Raw genomic sequence first — 18,211 nt, 5'->3', positions numbered from 1 at the left:
TGTCTAAGGACACCAGGGCCAAAACTGTAGACCTACACAAGGCTGGGATGGACTACAGGACAACAGGCAAGTAGCTTGGTAGAAGACAACAACTGTTATGATTATTTATTAGAAAGTGGAAGAAACACAAGATGACTGTCAATCTCCCTCGGTCTGGGATTCCATGCAAGATCTCACTTTGTGGGGTAAGGATGATTCTGAGAAAGTTCAGAACTACACAGGAGGACCTGGTCAATGACCTGAAGAGAGCTGGGGCCATAGTGACAAAGATTACATTAGTAACACATGATGCTGTCATGGTTTAAAATCCTGCAGGGCATCAAGGTCCCCCTGCTCAAGCCAGCACATGTCCAGGCCTGTTTGAAGTTCACCAGTGACCATCTGGATGATCCAGAGGAGGCATGGGAGAAGGTCATGTGGTCAGATGAGACCAGAATAGAGCTTTTTGGAATCAACTCCACTTACCATGTTTAGAGGATGAGAACAACCCCAAGAAAACCATCCCAACCGTGAAGCATGGGGGTGGAAACATCATACTCTGGGGGTGCTCTTCTGTAAAGGGGACAGGACAACTGCACCATATTGAAGGGAGGATGGATGGGGTCATGTATTGCGAGATTTTGGCAAACAACCTCCTTCCCTCAGTAAGAGCATTGAAGATGGGTCATGGCTGGGTCTTCCAGCATGACAATGACCCTAAACACACAGCCAGGGCAAGTAAGGAGGGGCTCCATAAGAAGCATTTCAAGGTCCTGGAGTGGCCTGGCCAGTCTCCAGACCTGAACTCAGTAGAAAATCTTTGGAGGGAGCTGAAACTCCAAACCTGAAAGATCTAGAAAAGATCTGAATGGAGGAGTGGACCAAATCCCTGCTGCAGTGTGTACAAACCTGGTGAAAAACTACATGAAACATTTGACCTCTGTAATTGCAAACAAAGGCTACTGTACCAAATATTAACATTGATTTTCACAGGTGTTCAAATACTTATTTGCAGCAGTAACATACAAATAAATTATAAAAAAAAAAAAAAAAATCATATTGATTTCCAGATTTTTTTGTTTTTAGATTATGTCTCTCACAGTGGACATGAACCTAAGATGAAAATTTCAGACCCCTCCATGATTTCTAAGTGGGAGAACTTGCAAAATCGCAGGGTGTTCAAATACTTATTTTCCTCACTGTATGTGAGGGTGGGCATTGTTTTTGAGGATACACAGCACAGCAAATTTCATTGTGCTGATTGCTACGCAACGACAATAAAGGTGATTCTGAATCTTTGTCTCATCAGACCAGAGTATTTTGTTTCTCATGGTCTGAGAGTCCTTCAGGTGCCTTTTGACAAACTCCAGGCAGGCTGTCATGTGCCTTTTACTAAGCAGTGGCTTCTGTCTGGCCACTCTACCATACAGGCCTGATTGGTGGATTGCTGGAGATATGGTTATCCTTGTGGTAGGTTCTCCTCTCTCCACAGAGAAATGCTGGCGCTATGACAGAGTGACCATCGAGTTCTTGGTCATCTCCCTGACTAAGGCCCTTCTACCCCAATCGCTGAGTTTATTATTATTTAAAAAGTATAAAGACAGTTGTTTGACAATGAATGGCTTCACCCAACCACTAACCATGAGTGAACAAAAAGCTTTTGTGTTATTATTCATATTCTCTGAAAAATGCCAAATAAAATAAAATAAATTAAAAATAGAGAATTCTGACAGGGTATGTAAACGTATGAGCACAACTGTGCGCACATGTGATTTGTTCATGTTTATTTTCAAAAATTTGCAAATTCTCAAAAAAAAACTTTTTTCACATTGTCATTATGGGGTATTGTGTGTAGAATATTGAGGGAAAAAAATAATTTACTTCATTTTGGAATAAGGCTGTAACATAAAATGTGGAAAAAATGAAGTGCTGTGAATGCACTCTGTATGTGTGTGAGTGTGTGTGTATATATATATATATATATTCACTTTTGGTTATTGTTATTTTTATTCTCCAATCGCCCAGCACTAACAGAGCAATTATTGTGTTTAAAGACAAAATTTGAGCCACCTTTGCAGTGTATCAGTTAGGTCCTGAGGAAGATGATCCAAGAGCAGTTGCCATATTTTATAGAAGGTGTCTGAGCTGCCTTTCAAAAGTGCACTTAAGCGTTCCATTGGAAAAACTCTAAATGTTTCTCTGTACCTTTGTGTAACGGATGGGGGCTGTGCCAGTATCCATTGAAGCAGGATGCATCTTCTTGCTATATGTAGAAGTTTGTGCAACAGCTTTATCTGTCCAGGTAGCACTGGCAATCTCTCAAATAGTCCAAAGAGAAATAAAACAGGATTCATCATGATCACACAGTGAAAAATGGAGCGAAGCTCCGTAGCAATATTTCTCCAAAACCTCATTATTAACGGACATTCCCAGATACAGTGGTAGTAAGTACTCACAGTGTTCTTACATTTTAAACAAAATGGTGAAATTTGAGGGTTAATTTTATGCAGAAACTGAGGGGTACGTTGGAGTCTGTGCAAAATTCTATATTGGTTTTCTCTGAGCCGATTGCAAGTAAATAAATTTCCAGCAAGCTTGAGGGCGCTTGACCAACTTTCAGTACCAATCTCAATCCCAGTGTGTTCTAGAGTTCCCGATGCTGGGAGGATTAATTTCCAGTAATTGTGCATAGCACAAAGAAAGAAATTTTTTAGGTATGGCCTCCTTATTAAATTTAAGCACTAGCTAATTTTAAGAGATGTATGTCAATCATGTCAGCCTCCTTCATATTACTTAAATATGAGAGGAAGAGACAGCTGAACTTCAAAGAACAAGTACTGTGCTCCTAAATATAGAAGCACGGCACAAAACTGACATCAGCCGTCTCCGGAAAGAAAAGGTCACCGCTTTGAGCCGATGTGATTGCATAAAATGCCCTTGTGTAAAACAGTGAATCTCCTCACTTGCTGTCAGATCTTCTCGGGAAGAGCGTCAGCAAAATGCAAATTGGTCAGTTCCAGCCTGTTTGGCAGGCAGCCTGTCAGCCTTCACCTAGTCGTTTTTTCTGCTTTGGAAATCTGTCCCAGGCAGCAGCAACAGCTAAGTAATCTGGCACACAGTCCCTCCAAAAGATACGGAGTCAGCACTTAATGGCTGCTTTAAAAGGAAATGCTAATAATTCACGTGCTTTCCCCATATGGCCATCAGAGGTCTTTGGTCATTAAGTGATTGGGTGACAAAAACAGCCCTTCAATAATTTTCCAGAGGATGTCATAATTAAATGTAGCACCCCAATTTGTCCTTAGTATACTTCAGTCTGGCTTGAAGGTGTCTCTTCTGCAGAAGTGGAGTTTTTCTTGGTCTGCAATCTTACAGTCTATTCCTGTCCAGGGCTCTAGTGATTCTCTTCTTTAAGACTACAATTCCCAACTTGGCTAAGGGCCCCTTCACGCTTAACACAAGACCCTGCTCAGAGTGCCGCTCTTATTGGACTGACATCTCTGCTGTTTTTTCACCATAATTAAAGACAGGGAAAATTTCCCCTTCGTCTACATTAGCTAACCTGACCACCTGTTAAAAGTGTTCACAGTGCTTCATTTTTTCCAGATTTTATGTTACATCCTTATTTCAAAATGGATGGCATTTTTTCCCCTCAAAATTCTACACACAATACCCCATAACAACAATGTAAAAAGTTTTTTTTGGGTGGGGGCGGGAGATTTTTTTTTTTTTTTTGCAAATATAGTAAAAATAAAATACTAAGAAATCACATGTACACACTATTCACAGCCTTTGCCATGAAGCTCAAAATTGAGCTCAAGTGCATCCTGTTTCCACTGATCATCCTTGATATGTTTCTACATCTTAACTGGAGTCCACCTGGGGTAAATTCAGTTGATTGGACATGATTTGGAAAGGCACGCATCTGTCCACATCTAAGGTTCCACCACTGACGGTGCATGTCAGAGCACAAACCAAGCAAGAAGTCAAAGGAGTTGTCTGTAGACCTCTGAGACAGGATCATCTTGAGATACAAATCTGGGGAAGGGTACACAAACATTTCTGCTACTTTGAAGGTCACAATAGGCTCTATCTTCTGTTAATTTGCACAATTTGTTTCACTTACCACCAAAATTGGAGCAAGTTTAACTTTTGACCCCTGTACACCCTGAAACTGACCTCTGCCACCATTCTTGCCATTTTACCCCACAACTCTAACATTTAGTCACAAATAATACAAACTATACTTTTGGAATTTTTGTGATCAAATAATGATTATTGCATCATGCTTTCATTTCACCCCTTTATCGCCCATCCTCAAATGAGACTATGTTGCCCAATTGTTAAGTTTTTCCAGTATTTAAAGTCATAGTAAATGAAGTTGAACTGCACCATCACTGTGTCCACAATGACTAGTGAGTGAGGTATGTGATGACCGACTCCTTTGGCACAAAACCCTTTCCCATCCCCCGCTCCCTATGCCACTGAGTGTATAATCTCTGCCCCCTCATACCTCTCAATAACATCCTCATGGTCAATCTGCCGGACAGAAATCCCTCCTCTCGCCAGATTACAGCACTGGTCGACTGGGATTAGGGTTTAAACGGCAGCAGGCCAGTATTTTTGTATTTTTACAAACATTTTGACTCCGCGTGTGCGTATACAACCCCTGGCAAAAATTATGGAATCACCGGCCTCGGAGGATGTTCATTCAGTTGTTTAATTTTGTAGAAAAAAGCAGATCACAGACATGACACAAAACTAAAGTCATTTCAAATGGCAACTATCTGGCTTTAAGAAACACTATAAGAAATCAGGAAAAAAAAAATTGTGGCAGTCAGTAATGGTTACTTTTTTAGACCAAGCAGAGGGAAAAAAATATGGACTCACTCAATTCTGAGGAATAAATTATGTAATCACCCTGTAAATTTTCATCCCCAAAACTAACCCCTGCATCAAATCAGATCTGCTCGTTAGTCTGCATCTAAAAAGGAGTGATCACACCTTGGAGAGCTGTTGCATCAAGTGGACTGACATGAATCATGGCTCCAACACGAGAGATGTCAATTGAAACAAAGGAGAGGATTATCAAACTCTTAAAAGAGGGTAAATCATCACGCAGTGTTGCAAAAGATGTTGGTTGTTCACAGTCAGCTGTGTCTAAACTCTGGACCAAATACAAACATGGGAAGGTTGTTAAAGGCAAACATACTGGTAGACCAAGGAAGACATCAAAGCGTCAAGACAGAAAACTTAAAGCAATATGTCTCAAAAATTGAAAATGCACAACAAAACAAATGAGGAACGAATGGGAGGAAACTAGAGTCAACGTCTGTGACCTAACTGTAAGAAACCGCCTAAAGGAAATGGGATTTACATACAGAAAAGCTAAACGAAAGCCATCATTAACACCTAAACAGAAAAAAACAAGGTTACAATGGGCTAAGGAAAAGCAATCGTGGACTGTGGATGACTGGATGAAAGTCATATTCAGTGATGAATCTCGAATCTGCATTGGGCAAGGTGATGATGCTGGAACTTTTGTTTGGTGCCGTTCCAATGAGATTTATAAAGATGACTGCCTGAAGAGAACATGTAAATTTCCACAGTCATTGATGATATGGGGCTGCATGTCAGGTAAAGGCACTGGGGAGATGGCTGTCATTACATCATCAATAAATGCACAAGTTTACGTTGATATTTTGGACACTTTTCTTATCCCATCAATTGGAAGGATGTTTGGGGATGATGAAATCATTTTCAAGATGATAATGCATCTTGCCATAGAGCAAAAACTGTGAAAACATTTCTTGCAAAAAGACACATAGGGTCAATGTCATGGCCTGCAAATAGTCCGGATCTTAATCCAATTGAAAATCTTTGGTGGACGTTGAAGAAAATGGTCCATGACAAGGCTCCAACCTGCAAAGCTGATCTGGCAACAGCAATCAGAGAAAGTTGGAGCCAGACTGAAGAGTACTGTTTATCACTCATTACATCCATACCTCAGAGACTGCAAGCTGTTATAAAAGCCAGAGGTGGTGCAACAAAATACTACTGATGTGTTGGAGCGTTCTTTTGTTTTTCATGATTTCATAAGTTTTTTCCTCAGAATTGAGTGATTTCATATTTTTTTCCTCTGCTTGGTCTAAAAAAGTAACCATTACTGACTGCCACAATTTTTTTCCCTGATTTCTTATAGTGTTTCTTAAAGCCAGAAAGTTGCCATTTGAAATGACTTTAGTTTTGTGTCACGTCTGTGATGTGCTTTTTTTTCTACAAAATTAAACAACTGAATGAACATCCTCCAAGGCCGGTGATTCCATAATTTTTGCCAGGGGTTGTATATACACACACAATATTACCAGCAGCTGATTGAGCATACACACAGATCAGTTTCCTCCTGAAGAACAAGGTCAGGCAATTTGAGTAAAACATGAAAAATTGGAGAAATTAGAGAAACCTGGGATGTAATTTAATAGCCTAAAAGTCCTGATCATGCACCTATACAGCATTATATATATATATATATATATATATATATATATATATATATATATATAAAAAGGAAGTACTTTTTCCTTGACTGCTTAAAACTATATGCATAATGTCAGTTAAAATTGTAGTAATTCAATAACCAGATACTAACATATACGTGTAGAAATACATCGTTGACAAGCTTAAGTTTTCAGCAGGTTGAGCACCTACTTGTAAAGTTTGGTTTCTGAGCTCCAGGTACTTTTAGGAGAGAGAGGGGAGTAGAGGGAGAGAGAGTTAAAAAAAAAGAACCCAAATGATTGTAATAGGGGCTGCTTGGACCCCCTAATAAAAAGTCTGACTGGGCGTTATCATTTTAAGATTTTGGATAAGCCTCTGGCGTCACTACAAACTGCAGTTTACACACACTTTATGTGCATGTTTCATACAAATATATAACATAAAGGTACGAGAAAGAGATGAACCAGACTTACTTTTTTCCTGTTTGTGAAAACATCACACAAAATACATCAATATAGTGCTCAACTTAACAGAACAAATCTTTGAGTTTTGAGGATTCACGTTACAGTAAATGTTATTTCAAAACCAAATGACTGTTCAACTGAATAATTACCTCCCTCACATAATGCAACTCTGTGTAATGGGTTGAAACGTAGTTCTTCAGAACAGGTCCACGGCTCTAAGTCTTGGAGCAATTATTATTAGTAGTAAAATTGTTCATTTACTTCAATTTCTGCTGTAAAGAGATTGAAAAACAGACATCAAACTCATACAAAACAGTTTATTCGACAGTGTCTAGGTCCAAGTACCAACAGACCCCATACAAAATTAAAAATAAAAACAAAAAAAGCTACAAACTTCCCAAAAAAGAAAGAAACTTCCATCTACACAAACATTCTTAAAAATACATTACTGTGAACACACACACAAAGAAATGACTGACTAAATATATGCAAGGGTTTCCCATCATATTAAGTCATTTCATATATTGATTCTGGTAAGATCTTAAATGGGAAAACAGAAAATGGTAAAATAGTGAGTGAATATGTTTTTTTTTTATTAATGCATTTCCTTCTTCCAGTGGGCTGGGGGGAAAAAGGCCAACAGTCAGTGATGCAGCAGTCATGTGGGCAGTGAAAAACAAAGAAACCGTTAGGGGGCGTGAGCAAGAGGTAGCAAAGGGGTGCACGAAGAGGTAGCAGATAGCAAGAGGAAGATTTCTAGAAGAGGTAGTAGCCAGCAGATGAAGGAGGAAGAGGTAGGAGAGACACTAACCGTGTTAGCAAAGGAGGAGAAGGAGCACTGATATTTAAAGTGTGTGCTGACCGGAAAGACACGTGACGGCGTCGGCTGTGTGACGGTTATTATTTCACCATCTGATCAAACATAGGATAAGTATAAACACTGGAGAGCTAACCTTTCGTCTCAAAACAGTTTGTCCATTTCAGACTAACATGCATGTAAAGGTTTATGACCTCTATTTATACTAAATGAGATTCAAATTAAATGGAATCAACTTTTTTTGCCGTTTGCTCCTCTTATTTTAGTACCATCATATTTATTGTGGCATAAGTTTTGAGGACTAACTGAAATCATAGCTGCTTCTCCTTATTCCACATTTAAGCAAATTTGTTTTCCCTTAGGCACACAGACACACACAAAAAAACAAAAAACATTACATCACATTTCTAAGGATTGATACACATAAATAAGAATATTGCTGCTAATGGATGGCTTGTGGCTAAAAAGCAATGCAAGAATGTGCACAAAGGTTTTTGGGTATGTGTAGGGCGTGGCGAGGTAGGAAGCACTAGGTATTGGTAATTTTGAAGTTGAAGGGGGCGGGGCTTAAATACTACTGTATTAGCACCTACAAACAGATAGAAGCCCACCGCGCTGAGAATGGTGCCATTAATAATTAGCTTCAGTCGAACTGCATCACAGCGTCTGCCCCTGGGCTGTGTGAATGTCAACAATTTGTGTGTGTATGCATGTGTGTGTGGTTTTCCAGTGTTCTGTGGCAGATTTGGCCAAGCAGTGTCCAGTGTGTCAGCTTAGCTTACGTCTGAGTGTGTTTTACTGAGCTGTGGGTAGGGGGTGTGGCAAAAGAAGACTGATCAGCGTTTTCAATATCCATTTTTCTAATTCTTGTACAGTTATTTTTTCCCCTCCACATTTGACACTTTGCAATATTGTTTCTATTCTTTTTCAAGGGAAAAGAACAACCCCCCCCCCAAATGTTACCAAAATTAAAAGTAAGAAATGATTACAACTGCTATAATAAACCACTCTACTCAGTCACCCAACCACAAAAAAGAAGAAAAAAAAAATCTATACTGAATAATAAATCAATTTCTTTCACTATTTCTTCCAAGGAACTGGAACTTTGTGAAGACAAAGTACAATTTAACAGGACGTATTTACTCAAGCATAAAACAGAACCTACAAATCAGATTTCAGATAAATGTCATGATTTGAAAATATGAAAACGGACGTTAAAACTAAACATGGTGCTGAAAACTACAGCGCCCATCATTTTTAAAGCAGTGTGTCCGACTGCTAACTGAATGCAATGAAAACAGATTTTCAAAATATTTCAAACTGAAACTATAAAGAAACCACTAATATGAAAAGAATTCAGTTTTTTAAAACTAATTTCCTGCCTTTTATTTTGGATGTTACTGACAAAGAAAAACAGTCATTGGACTGCGTCACCGGTCGATTTCACTCATGAACTCACCTGCTGATTCGATCAGCAGCATCTCGGCTCTGTGCAGAGCCTGTGTGAGACCACGGACTGACATGTCTCAGCTCAACGGTTTTGAACTCCGTGTCAGAACTGACGGGTTTAGATCGCAGCAGTGGACCAGAAGACACACATGATGCTGATCAGACTGACATCTGATTTGTTTTAACCAACAATGGCCATCACAGACATTAAAAACTGTGACTAAATAAAACTCTACAGCTCTTGAAAAAGCAGCAAACCTGGTCCCTGTGGTAAGAAACAGTTTAAAATGTCACTGGTCATAAAATGTTACTTACAGCAACTGTTCAGCAGTTAAACATAAATCAGTAGTTGTGACAACAAACGTTCATGGACATGTTGTGAATGGTTATTAAATAAGAAAGGAAATTTTATAAATATATTCATAGTATTCAAATTTTATAACCCCCCCCCAACATACGCACGCACACAAATACAATGCTCAGGATATCCTTAATTTGTGCATATTCTTTCCTTGAAAACTATATATTAAATGTTTGTTGAATGAGTTGTACCATTTAATCCTGTCAAGTGTGATCTGACCCATGATGCACAAGGACCTGTTCAGATCTATAATGCCAGTTACACATCACAGGTGAGAGGTGCAAGGCAAGGGAGTAACACTCAGTAAACAATATTCAACTATTATTCAAAAAAGAAAACCAAAACACAACCAAACAAAAAAAAGTTTGGCATTTCGTGCTGTTTCTGCTTCAACAAGTCCACCCGCAGTCATGTGGTCCAAGTCAGTACTGTTGCAACACCCCATGCAAAATGTAATTTTAATTGTAAATGTTACAGAAAGATTATCATTTCAGCCGATGCTTTGTCAAAAAGACTTGTTTTATTTGAACAAAAACTATTTAACTTCTGCACTCAAATGCAAACGAATTCAAAATGTCAAATGCAATGATGACTAGACCAAAAACACTGGTCAAACCAGGAAGAGCCAACACTGTGGTCACCAAACACCCTTCTGTCTGAAGACACACACACACACACACACACACACACACACACACACACACACACACACACACACACACACACACACACACACACACACACACACACACACACACACACACACACACCTACAGTGTATCATTTTTGGGGAAGTGAGAGGTAGATGCTCAACAAGAGCGATTTGCAGGCTGAGCCTGCTACAGCTCAACGCACACTCCCATTTATGTCTGACTGACCCTGTGGTCTCACTAGCTCCCCCTTGTGTTTTACTGGAATAAAGAGACAGGCGACAGAAGGATGTCTGTGACAGAAAGGGGGCTACAGTGCATTAGAAAATGAAATAACTCCTCCTGATCTCTTCCATCTTTCCAGCCTCCTTTTGACCCAACAGAGCAGAAAACTTTTTTTTAAAAAACCAGACAAGCCTCAGTGTTGTGCCCTGAGAGGAAATCTAAATATGTGTGCGAAAATCTGGTTCACACTTTCCACTGAACCTTGAGTGAGTGTGTGTGTTTTATCGTGAAGTGTGTCATAATTTGGGGAGCTGAGGAGGAAAAAAAATACAGCAAAAGCAGCAAAGGCCATCAGAGAGGGACTGTGGTTCAGAGAAGGGGTTAGTTTTTCTGTGTGTGTGTGCAGGTCTTAGTTTTCAGCCACTCGTCCAGGTGGAGGTGCTGCAGGACCCACAGGAGCTGGAGGCATCGCATCAGGCTGTGCAGGTGGTGGGCCAGGGTCTGAGGAGAGGGAAGAAGGCGGGATACATACAGGATTAATGCTGATCCAGTGTCTGGGGGGACTATTAACGGGAGAGGGAAGAAGACAAAATATCTTGCTGTTGTACATTTGATTTTCTGAACAATTTGCTTTTTCTGTACAATTCCAATCACAGTTATAACTAAAAGCAATGGCAAAACAAATTAGCCACTTTGAACAGTGACGCAGAGCTCATCCGGACTATTTCCAAACAACACGCAGTCGAAGAAAATTGTGACATACTTTCAATAAATCCTTTACCAAAAGTTGTAAAGTTTCTCAATTATTTTCAGCATGTACACTATTATGTAAATACACTTTTGAATTTAACCTGAGCGACCAGGTGAAATGTTGACAGGTGTGTTCAAACTGTCTTGGTGGACAGTAATTTATAACCTGCTCCTCTCATACACACACCTTTGCAACAATGTGTAGGTTTTTATGAACGGTGTGTTCGTTTGATGATGTTCTTTATCTTCTCGCCAACATACCCCATTTTAGGTGAATTTCAGTGTTTTCACCACCAAGTGTACATTTTTCCCAAAATTTTGCAAAGTAGAATTATGAACAGTGCTTAGATGAAGCAAAGAAAACCACTGGACTCAAAATCAGCCAATAAGCATTTTTGATCAATTTCAGTTTTCACACACACAAAAAAAGCCTAAAATTTAAAATGCCAAAATTCTGAGGAAGAAATTTGAAGAGAGCTTAGATGAAGCAAATTAATCAGAATCAAAATCCATGAAGGACTGGTGGGCGGACTGGCGGTTTGTCACAACGTTGGCTCATCTGACTTTTGCGCTGGATGAACTCATAAACACTGTTCTTTGTTCTTCCATCTGTGGATGGATTTTAAAATTGTGTCACAACAGTGTCATCAAAAGCTACAGTGTTGTGAGCAGTTGTAAAGAAAGAGCACAAACGATGAAGTTCCTGGTGCACAGATGGTCTGTGATGGAGCCAGCCAAATGTGCGCTTGCAGATAGCGAGCACAGCTGAAATGGTAATCAATGGCTCTCAGTCAGACATTAATACTGTCAGTTTCTCTTTCAGTCATGACTTAACGTGCATATCTCTGGTAAATGAAATGTCAAATGAGCTGACTATTCTCAATAAATAAGGAATTATGAAAATATTGATGTATTGTGATTTATGTATGGCGCCATATGCCCTGAGAAACAAAGTCATAAACATTGGGAAATTAGCTTGATTTCATCTGCCACTGATAACCGCTCACAGATGAGTGACTTTGGTGACATCATGTAAGGCACTGCCCCCCCCAGAGACATTAGAAAAGTGGAAGTTTTTGCTGTTTGAAAACTGTTTTTTTTTTTGTGGACTTTGACAATGAAAATGTTGGAATGGTGAAGAGGTGTGTTTTTGGAGGGTCCAACATAAACAGTTGTGCTGTTTATTAGTTGTGCAGTTTTCCAACGGATAAGATTTTTGAGGGAGAACTGGAAGCGTTTTCTATACTTCACTCGTACAAAGTGGAGAAATTGCAGCCGAGCACAGCGTGAGAAATGTGCTTCAAAAACTAAGGGAAGGAAGGATTTTATCTGTGTTTAAAAGGTGGGAACTAGGGGTCAACCGATTATCCCACTCAAAAATGTTGAAAGAGGAAAAAAAAAAATTGTCAGATGACAGAAAACCTCAGCCCCACCCAGATATGTCTCACCGTATTAAAGCTACTGCATCAGTTTTGAAGAAGAGAGCAAATGGTCCATGTGTTTTTAACCTCTTAATGAAATATAATATAAATATGAATCCTATTCAAGTTAAATTCCATCAAGATGTGGCTCTTACAGTAAATTACAAAACATTACAAATCTTGAATTACTTTGTTCTGCTTCACATAGGACCACTGATGTGTGAGAAGGCCCCATCATATGGAGCTAATGGCCCCTTACTTCAGGCACTGAGCAGTTATTGGGCACTGTAGTTTCATTTGTACTTCCGGGACAGCCCCATTGTCATTACTCACATTAAATCTCTCTAAAACGTAACGACACAACCTCTCCCATTTACCCCGTCTTCCCTTCACCACTGCACTTTTCGGAACTGCTTTGCAGCCGAAAACAAAACGGCAAAGGTGGGACAAAGCCACTGTCAAGTCATTCTGAAGTCATCAATGTGCATGTCCCAAATCAAGTCTCAGGCCAGCTTGCAAACAATTGTTGGTCATTATGACTTTAGACTTGCTGATTCATAACTTGAGAATGACTTGATGGTGACTTTGTCCCACCTCTGTAAAACAGTACATCATCTTTCAGTGTGAAGTAACGCTGTGTTTGTGTTGCGCACTGGCAGGCTGTCCTCGGGAGTGGTCAAATCCCGCAATATCACGCAGGGGTTCAAATTAGACTGCACTGCCTCATTAGTCCACACCACTCTTAAAATATGAATTGCTGCTTTCTGGTTTGTAGCAAAGTCCCGTCTACAGCACTACTTGATTAGCTACACATCACAAGTTCAGCCTGCCAGTGCTGAAGGCTGATGTCAGACTGGCATAGAAGAAGATAGTGTGCAGACTGGAGCTGTGTCAGCTGTATTTATTCATTTGTTCAACTTCACAATCATGTTATTTATACAGTATATCTGGAAATAATGACAATGTGTTTTTTTTTTTTTTTGCAAATGTATTAAAAATAAAAATGAAGAAATCACATGTGCGTAAGTATTCACAGCATTTGCTATGAAGCTCACAATTGACTTCAGGTGCATCCTGCTACCACTGATCATCCTTGAGATGTTTCTACAGCTTAACTGGAGTCCACCTGAGGTTAATTCAGTTGATCGGACATGATTTGGAAAGGCACACACCTGTCTACATATAAGGTCCCAAAGTTGACAGTGCAAACCAAGCATGAAGCCAAAGGAAAAATGAGTTTACTACATTTTGGAATAAGATACAGATTCTTTGGTGTCATTGTAACAAGTACAACAAAAGGTAAGGTACAAGCCTTTCAGTGCAAATATAAACCTGAGTAAACCACATGCAGACTTGAAAGGTTTGGGGAAAATAAACATGAAATTTAACAGAATGGAAAAAGGTATGCATGGCCCTGATGAGTCTGCCGGTAGGCATACAACCTACCACTGTGATACAACCTACCATTGTGGTATCATCCACAAATTAATGAAGGTGTTGCTGGTGTGGATAGGGGTCAGAGGTATAAAGGGTGAAGAGCAACGGGCTCAGCATATAGCCTTGAGGGGAACTGGTGCTGACTGTGAGAGCTGTGGATACATGAGGGCCAATCCTTACTCTCTGTGCAATCTGACAGAAAGTCCTTAAACCAAAGATAAGACTGTAACATAACAAAATGTGGAAAAAGCTGTGAATGCTTTACAGATGCACTGAAGCTCCTTGCACTTTTTGTGTGAAGGTCATGTTGAACGGTTCTGTGAATTAAACACAAGCTGCAAAACATTTAAAGAAAGTTTTATGTTAAGAGCATGTTATTTAATTAATTATTTATTTATTTAATTTTGACACCAGGCAATTATCGGCCTGATATATTGGTATGGCCTCCAAACCTTGTCGATAATCTGTATCTGCTCTTAAAAATCTATATTGGTAGATTCCTAATGGGAACAAGAAAACAGAGAAAGTGACTGCTACTGTGAGAGACGTGCTGTGGACATCAGACCTGCTCTAAACCATTGACCAGCGTTACCTGCTTACCGGATTAATGACAGATGAAAGCAACACAAATGCGAAAATCGCGATCGGATCTTGTCTGATCGTCATGTGTTCCTCACTCATCACTCACTCATCTTAATCTGCTTATCCAGGATCATGTCAGGGGGGCAACAGCTCCACTAGGAGAACTCAACCTTCCCTTTGCCGGTCCACATTTGACTGGGGGATATAATCTCCACACCTAGCCCTGGGGTCTCCTCCCAGCTGGACGTGCCTTGAACAGCTCCCTAGGGAAGCACCAGGAGGCATCCTTACCAGATGCCCGAACAACCTCAGCTGGCTCCTCTCAATGCAAAGGAGCAGCAGCTCTACTCCGAGCTCCTCACGAATGATTGAGCTTCTCACTCTATCTCTAAGGGAGACACCAACCACCCTCCCGAGGAAACCCATTTCGGCCGTTTGTACTCATGATTTAATTCTTTCAGCAGTGACCTAGGGCTGAAACGATTACTCGAATAACTCGAATAATTCGATTACAAAAAACGATCGAGGCAAATTCTGTGCCTCGAAGCTTCGTTTAATCGTTGTAGTACATATGCCACGCCTGTGTGTGGCGCTGTAATGTCCCCAGAAAAACAACAGAAGAAGACTTGAGCATGCGCTCAGGCCATGTAACAGCAAATCATTTAGCCCTTAAAGCTACTGCTTTCCAATGCGACAGAGTAAAATAAAGCCTCTTAAGAGAAAGAGAGTCCACACTGATTATCTGAAATAGACTTACTGTGCATTTAAAGCGAAGCAGTGTGTTTGTCTATTATTAAAAACACACTGTCTGCTCGACGTGATGAGTGACTATTGACCCGACGGCCGGCAAACCACAGTTGAAGCCGGCTGAGACTAGCACTAAGTGTTTCAAGTGTTTGTGCCTCACAAACACGATAAAACTTAAAACAGTAACTGCGAGGCTTGCATGTTTCAACCTCCTGCTGAAATGCATCTGCTGAATTGCAGACAAACAGGGTAAAAATAATAATAATAATAATAAACACATAGGGATCCAGTCCACCAACCTTAAAAAAAAAAAAAAAAAAAAACTCAAAATGGTTACATTTTACAAGTTGGGGGAAAAAAAAAAAAAAAAAACAGAACAAAAGCCACATCCCATCACCATTTCAGCAAAATGTCAAGACTTTGGCACAGGGACATTGTGCCATTGCTTAGGGAGAGCCCTGGACTACTGATGTTATTTAAAAACGTAAAAAGTACTTTTTATCCGATTACTCGATTAATTGCCAGAATAATCGATAGAATACTCGATTACAAAAATAATCGATAGCTGCAGCCCTACAGTGACCCAACCCTCATGACCATAGGTGAGAGTAGGAATAAAGACTGACTGGTAGATTGAGAGCTTCACCTTTTGGCTCAACCCCCTTTTCATCACGACAGTGCGGTAAAATGAATGCAACACCGTCCCTGCTGTGCCCATACTCCGTCCAATGTCTCTCATTGTCCCCTCACTTGTGAACAAGTCCCCAGTTTGCCACTCCTCAGGCACTGTCCCAGACCTCCATACGATGTTGAAGAGACATCTCATCCAGGATAGTCCCTCCACACACAGAGCCTTCAGCATTTCTGGGCGGATCTCATCAATCCCTGGAGATTTGACACTGCGGAGTTGCTTGACTACCTCAGTGACTTCAACCAGGGAAATTGATGATGATCCCCGTCAGCTTCTAGCTCTGCCTCTACTTGGGCTGTTCGCATTATTTTGTAGTCAGGTACGACAACACACCTGCCATTTCAAACATCAATATTTTGAAACAATACTCAAGCACAAACTGCCGAACATTTGAGGAAGATCAAAAGGCTGGTGTGTTTCTGTGTGTAGGTGTTGAGGAAGTACTGTGATCAATAAGAAACTACAATTTGCTCAAAGAATTATTTCAATTATTGGACATTTTATTTTGGCACTGGGTTGTTTTCCCTCCTCATGATGTAATTATGTTTTGATTACAGTCTGTCATGGCATCAGTGCAGAGTCGTTCATTTTTGCATCAAAGACTTTACATCTAAGTATTAATTTCTGGAATAAAAACTGAATTTTCATTCATCGCTTCCTGTCTCTTATTAGAGTGAGAATGCCAACACCTGTAAACTCAAATCCAAAACTTTCAATTTTGTGTCACTCAATTTGAGTAGTTTACTGTCGTAACAGCCACGCTTTGAGTGAGGCATTTTCTCTGTGAAACTCCGCGGATCCAAAGACACTGATTTATATCCGTTATACAGATCAATGTCCGTGGATTTATAAAATTTGCACGATGTAAAAAAAGAACGCTTTGCGATAGGCATTTTAAAAACTCAGTGACGATCACGATTACAGAGTACAACATGAACACGCCACCCCCCCCCCCCCCCCCCCCAACCACCACCATGATGAAATCCACGGAATTCATCGGATCTGCTGAGTTTTCACAGCCCTGAGAACGAGTTCTGTACTCACACATGCCATTGGGAGCTCCAGGGTGGCGTGGAGGCATCATGGGAGGTATGCCTCCTGGAGGAGGACCAGCAGATGGCGGACCCGTCATCATGCGTCCTGGCATAGGCTGGCCTGGTGCCACTGGTCCTGTGTTGTGCACCAGAGCAGTGTAGACACAGAAACGTTTCTCAACATGGTAAAGAGAACAAGCTGACATGACAGCAGGCAAAGCTGAAGACGGCATTTAGTGTGCAACCAGTTTTAGTGACACACTTCCTCATTTGTAATGTTTAAATCATAATAAAAATCCTACATACTGGCAGGTTCACAAATGAACAAAGACCTACTTTTTTTTACTCATCGTTTCATCCACTGTGTTGTGATAACACAGGAATGTTCTGATTGACTTATTTCATCATTCTGACATCAACAATTCATTTGGGGTCAAACTGACAAAATTAATCCAATTTCAGTGCACCTTTCTTACAGAGTATAAAAAATACACAGATCAAGCTCCTCCTTTTGTGCAGCATGGAACAAGTGCTGTCAAACCAAATATATTTTTATTTACTCTATGACAACCGGTTCTTACAGTGGGGCAAAAAAGTATTTAGTCAGTCCCTGATTGTGCAAGTTCTCCTACTTAGAAAGATGAGAGAGGTCTGTAATTTTCATCATAGGTACACTATGAGAGACAAAATGAGAAAAAAAAAAAATCCAGAAAATCATTGTAGGATTTTTAAAGAATGTATTAGTAAATTATGGTGGAAAATAAGTATTTGGTCAATAACAAAAGTTCAACTCAACTCTTTGTAACATAGCCTTTGTTGGCAATGACAGAGGTCAAACGTTTCCTGTAAGTCTTCACCAGGTTTGCACACACTGTAACTGGTATTTTGGCCCTTCCTCCATGCAGATCTCCTCTAGAGCAGTGATGTTTTGGGGCTGTCACTGGGCAACATGGACTTTCAACTCCCTCAACAAATTTTCTATGGGGTTGAGGTCTGGAGACTGACTTGGCTACTCCAGGACCATGAAATGCTTTTTATGGAGCCACTCCTTCGTTGCCCGAGCGGTGTGTTTGGGATCATTGTCATGCTGGAAGACCCAGCCACGT

General features: G+C 40.3%; 1 protein-coding gene across 2 annotated transcripts in view; it reads right to left on the bottom strand.

Annotated features, from left to right (window-relative positions):
- Window positions 1–7,244: 7,244 nt before the first annotated feature.
- The window catches only part of smarcc1a (SWI/SNF related, matrix associated, actin dependent regulator of chromatin, subfamily c, member 1a), an 85,221-nt gene continuing 74,254 nt past the window's right edge, over window positions 7,245–18,211 (bottom strand). For both annotated transcript variants that reach the window (XM_034174345.1, XM_034174346.1), the window contains exons 27-28: window positions 17,116–17,241; window positions 7,245–10,944 (exon numbers count right to left, since the gene is read on the bottom strand). In XM_034174345.1, the coding sequence (XP_034030236.1) occupies window positions 10,853–10,944; window positions 17,116–17,241 (218 nt within the window). In that variant the 3' untranslated portion in view covers window positions 7,245–10,852. The remainder of the gene's footprint in view (window positions 10,945–17,115; window positions 17,242–18,211) is intronic.

Source organism: Thalassophryne amazonica, chromosome 7 (genome assembly GCF_902500255.1).
Source record: "Thalassophryne amazonica chromosome 7, fThaAma1.1, whole genome shotgun sequence".
NCBI classification, from domain to species: Eukaryota; Metazoa; Chordata; class Actinopteri; order Batrachoidiformes; family Batrachoididae; genus Thalassophryne; species Thalassophryne amazonica.
This window is presented reverse-complemented; position numbering and strand designations above follow the sequence as displayed.